The sequence below is a fragment of the Cynara cardunculus genome (genome assembly GCF_001531365.2).
Source record: "Cynara cardunculus var. scolymus isolate 2C chromosome LG 9, CcrdV1, whole genome shotgun sequence".
NCBI lineage: Eukaryota > Viridiplantae > Streptophyta > Magnoliopsida > Asterales > Asteraceae > Cynara > Cynara cardunculus.
Genome location: NC_037536.1, coordinates 18,340,877 through 18,344,014, shown reverse-complemented (window position 1 = coordinate 18,344,014; position 3,138 = coordinate 18,340,877). Strand labels below are relative to the sequence as shown.

General features: G+C 46.5%; 1 protein-coding gene across 1 annotated transcript in view; it reads left to right on the top strand.

Annotated features, from left to right (window-relative positions):
- The first annotated feature begins 394 nt into the window (after nt 1-394).
- The window catches only part of LOC112517886, a 4,199-nt gene continuing 1,455 nt past the window's right edge, over nt 395-3,138 (top strand). Inside the window, exons 1-4 of the mRNA XM_025125255.1 lie at nt 395-880; nt 1,179-1,271; nt 1,388-2,500; nt 2,620-2,902. Coding sequence (XP_024981023.1) covers nt 395-880; nt 1,179-1,271; nt 1,388-2,500; nt 2,620-2,902 — 1,975 coding nt within the window. The remainder of the gene's footprint in view (nt 881-1,178; nt 1,272-1,387; nt 2,501-2,619; nt 2,903-3,138) is intronic.

Sequence of the window (3,138 nt, the reverse complement as noted above, 5' to 3'; positions counted from 1 at the left end):
CTAAACCCTAAACCCTAAACCCTAAACCCTAAACCCTAAACCCTAAACCCTAAACCCTAAACCCTAAACCCTAAACCCTAAACCCTAAACCCTAATCAAGAAAATGGTAACTACCTAATGGATATTGACCAAACTAATGGGTCTTCTAGTTTGGAGTTGTTGGATAAACATGGGTCATCCTGTTTGCATGGGGTTGCGAATTTGGTGAATGGACACCCTTCATCTGGGCCGGATTGCTCTATTTATAATTCTGAAATGGAGACCCGGCCTTAACCTAAACTCGAAAAAGCATGATAGTATTCCCCTTTGGATTAAGATTCATGACATTCCTTATGATGCCTGGAACGATGAAGGCCTGAGTTATATTGCCAGTAAAATAGGTAAGCCTTTAGCCATGGATTCTTGGACTGCTAACATGTGTACCTATGCTGCGGGGAAATCCGCTTTCGCCCGGGTCCTTCTTGAAGTTCCTTTTAGGCAAGCTTGGATGGATTATGTCAATGTCCGTATCCCGGATCCGGACACTGGTTCTATGACCCTTCACTCCCTTCGTGTTGAATATGAATGGAAACCCCCTATGTGCACTGATTGTCATATATTTGGTCATTCTACTTCTGCTTATTTGACGGCTATTTCAAAATCTGATACTATTGTGACTACCACAAATGAGCAAACCACTTCTGGCAAGAAAATTATGATAGTTAGTGAAGGATTTCAGACCCGTGTTCTCAAGCAAGGCCAAAAACCTAAGGCATCGATACCCATAATGAGGAAGGAGTACAAGAAGAAGGAGACCCACCCCCTTGCTTCTAAAGGGAAACATGTTGATGCAAAAATGAAAGAAAAGATGATGGCCACCCCACGTCAAGAAGTTCCAAAGGTTAAAAGACCGAACCCTTGCCCAAGGGTTCTCCCCCCCCCCCCATTTCTCTCCCCCCATGGGTTTATCTCCTAGCTCCCCACCCTCCCCTCCCCGGCCATCCATCCTTTCCCGCCTAGCCCCCAAGTGTTCTCACCCTCCCCCCTCTTCCCGAAAGCAATCCATGGCTCCCACTCCCTCTTCTAACCGCTTCTCTATTCTCTCTTACTCGTCTCTTCCTAGAGACCCTGGGTCTTCCTCCTCGTCCCTTCCTCCCTCTTCTGCTCCCCCTGTGATTGAAGATGATCCTCTTGATCAGGATGACCTCCTGGATGAGAGTGATAGGATTGAGGTTGAGTCGGATGATGGCGACACCGCCCGATTTGTTGCTTGTGATATCCCTATTCCCCAGGTTGATTCGTTGTCTTCTCTGGAGCCCGAGCAGATGGACTCCACCCCCTCCCCCATTTCCCAATGTTGAGCTTTGCCTCTTGTAATACCCGTGGTCTCTGTAACCCCTCCCATCAGAGAGCTTTGAGAGATCTCATCCGGGAATCCAATCTTCAAATTTGTGCTGCTCTTGAGTCACGTGCTGCTGTTTCTAGTCTTCCATCCATCTGTGAGAGAGTTTTTGGGTCTTGGTCCTGGGCCTCTAATGGTTCTCTTTGCCTTAGAGGAACCCGTATCATTGTTGCTTGGAACCCTGTCCATGTCGACATGATGCTTTTAAATGCCACCGATCAGGTGATGCATTTTCAGCTTAAGATCTGTGACTCCTCTAAGATTCTTTTCCTGTCCGTGGTGTATGCTGATAATTACCATATCGCCCGTCGCCAGTTATGGGCTTCTCTTAAGGGCCATAAAAATGTCGTTAAGGACACCCCATGGTTTATCATGGGAGATTTCAATGTTGCCCTTGACCCTAAGGACAGCTCCTCTGGCATATCGGGCCCAAATCGTGGTATGGATGATTTTCGTCATTGTGTCCGACACCTTGAGGTGGAGGATGTCAATTTCAAGGGTCTGTTCTTTACTTGGACTAAAAATCCCAACGGTACGGGAGGTCTTCTTAAAAAGATTGACCGTGTCTTGGGCAATTCTCATTCTCTTGCCCGTTTCCCTTCTGCTTCTGTTGTGTTTCTTCCCTATCGGTCTTCGGACCATAGCCCGACGGTTCTTACTCTTCCGTCTAACTCTCCTCGTAAACCCAAACCCATCAAGTTCCCCAACCTTCTTACGTACAAAGAACCTTTTCTGAATGTTGTGTCCTCTCATTGGCACCCTGATCTTGTTGGTCGTGAGATGTATAAGATTTCTCAAAATCTTAAAAATCTCAAAGGGCCCCTCCGTAAGATGCTTAGTGATCAGGGTAAYCYTCWTTCTAAAGTTGCTAAGTTACGGCTTGAGCTTGACAGGGTCCAGATTGCGCTGGATTTGGATCCTGAAAATGGGGCCCTCCGAGAGGAGCACTGTGGGTATTTATCTGCCTACAATAGTGCCTGTCTCGATGAGGAACGGTTCCTAAGCAAAAAGCCAAGATCAATTGGCTCCGTGAAGGAGAACGAAATTCTTCTTTCTTTCATAAGTCGGTCAAGAGTTGTATCAGCAAGAATCACATCGATACCATTCAAAATGCTGACGGTCTCTGGGTTTCTAATGATGAGGTCCCCAATCTCTTTGTCTCTCATTTTGAAAACTTCCTTGGTACTGCTCATCCCTCCCTTCCTATTCATAATCCTGCCTTTCTCTTTACCAATAAGATTAATACCAATCAAGCCGCCATGATGCTTGCTCCTGTTATTGACTCCGAGATCAAGCAGGCCCTTTTCCAGATGGGAGATGATAAAGCTTCGGGGCCTGACGGTTTCACTTCTAAATTTTTCAAAGCCGCTTGGAGTGTTGTTGGCCAGGATGTGTGCTCCGCCGTTCGTGAATTCTTCAGGAATGGTGAGATCTTAAAGTCTATCAATAGCACCATTCTCGCCCTTATCCCCAAGACGGATGCCCCGTCTCGTGTTACTGATTTTCGGCCTATCGCTTGCTGTAATGTCATTTATAAAATCATTAGCAAGATCGTAGCTGATCGTATTAAGGATTACCTCTCCTCTCTGGTTGACCTCAACCAGTCTGCCTTTATCCCGGGTCGGCTCATTACTGATAATATTCTTCTTGTTCAGGAGCTCATGCGCGGCTATCATAAGCATCGGGGCCCTCCCTGCTGTGCCTTTAAAGTTGATATCCAAAAGGCTTATGATACCGTTGATTGGCATTTCCTTCGC